We start from the raw sequence: 304 nt of genomic DNA, 5'->3' as shown, positions 1-304 counted from the left end.
CAGACAATAGTTTTTAAAAAACGAATATAGACAAACATACACATCCAAGCAAAACAGACCAACCGCAAACACACAAACCATAACGACCCACACAACCAAACAAGCGAAAACGACTCACTTCGCACGAACGAACGACCAATCACGACATTTTGAAGGCCGGTTGCCAAGGATCCCCCGAGCGTCTGGCAATACCTGCGGGCGTTCTCCCACGTCATCTCCTGTGCACCGAGATGCAGACAGAGGCCCTCAGCATTTTCGAAACCGACGGGGCAGTTTCCCGAGGCACCTGGAGGAAAGTGGGGTT

At 51.0% G+C, this 304-nt stretch overlaps 1 protein-coding gene across 1 annotated transcript in view; it reads right to left on the bottom strand.

The window, feature by feature from the left end:
- Positions 1 to 304, bottom strand: part of LOC119594341 — a gene marked incomplete at its 5' end in the record, with an annotated part of 13,464 nt that overhangs the window by 3,123 nt on the left and 10,037 nt on the right. Inside the window, one exon of the mRNA XM_037943399.1 lies at positions 79 to 286. Coding sequence (XP_037799327.1) covers positions 79 to 286 — 208 coding nt within the window. The remainder of the gene's footprint in view (positions 1 to 78; positions 287 to 304) is intronic.

Source organism: Penaeus monodon, chromosome 33 (genome assembly GCF_015228065.2).
Source record: "Penaeus monodon isolate SGIC_2016 chromosome 33, NSTDA_Pmon_1, whole genome shotgun sequence".
NCBI lineage: Eukaryota > Metazoa > Arthropoda > Malacostraca > Decapoda > Penaeidae > Penaeus > Penaeus monodon.
Note: the sequence above shows the minus strand (reverse complement) of the source record. Positions and strands in the feature narration are given on the sequence as shown.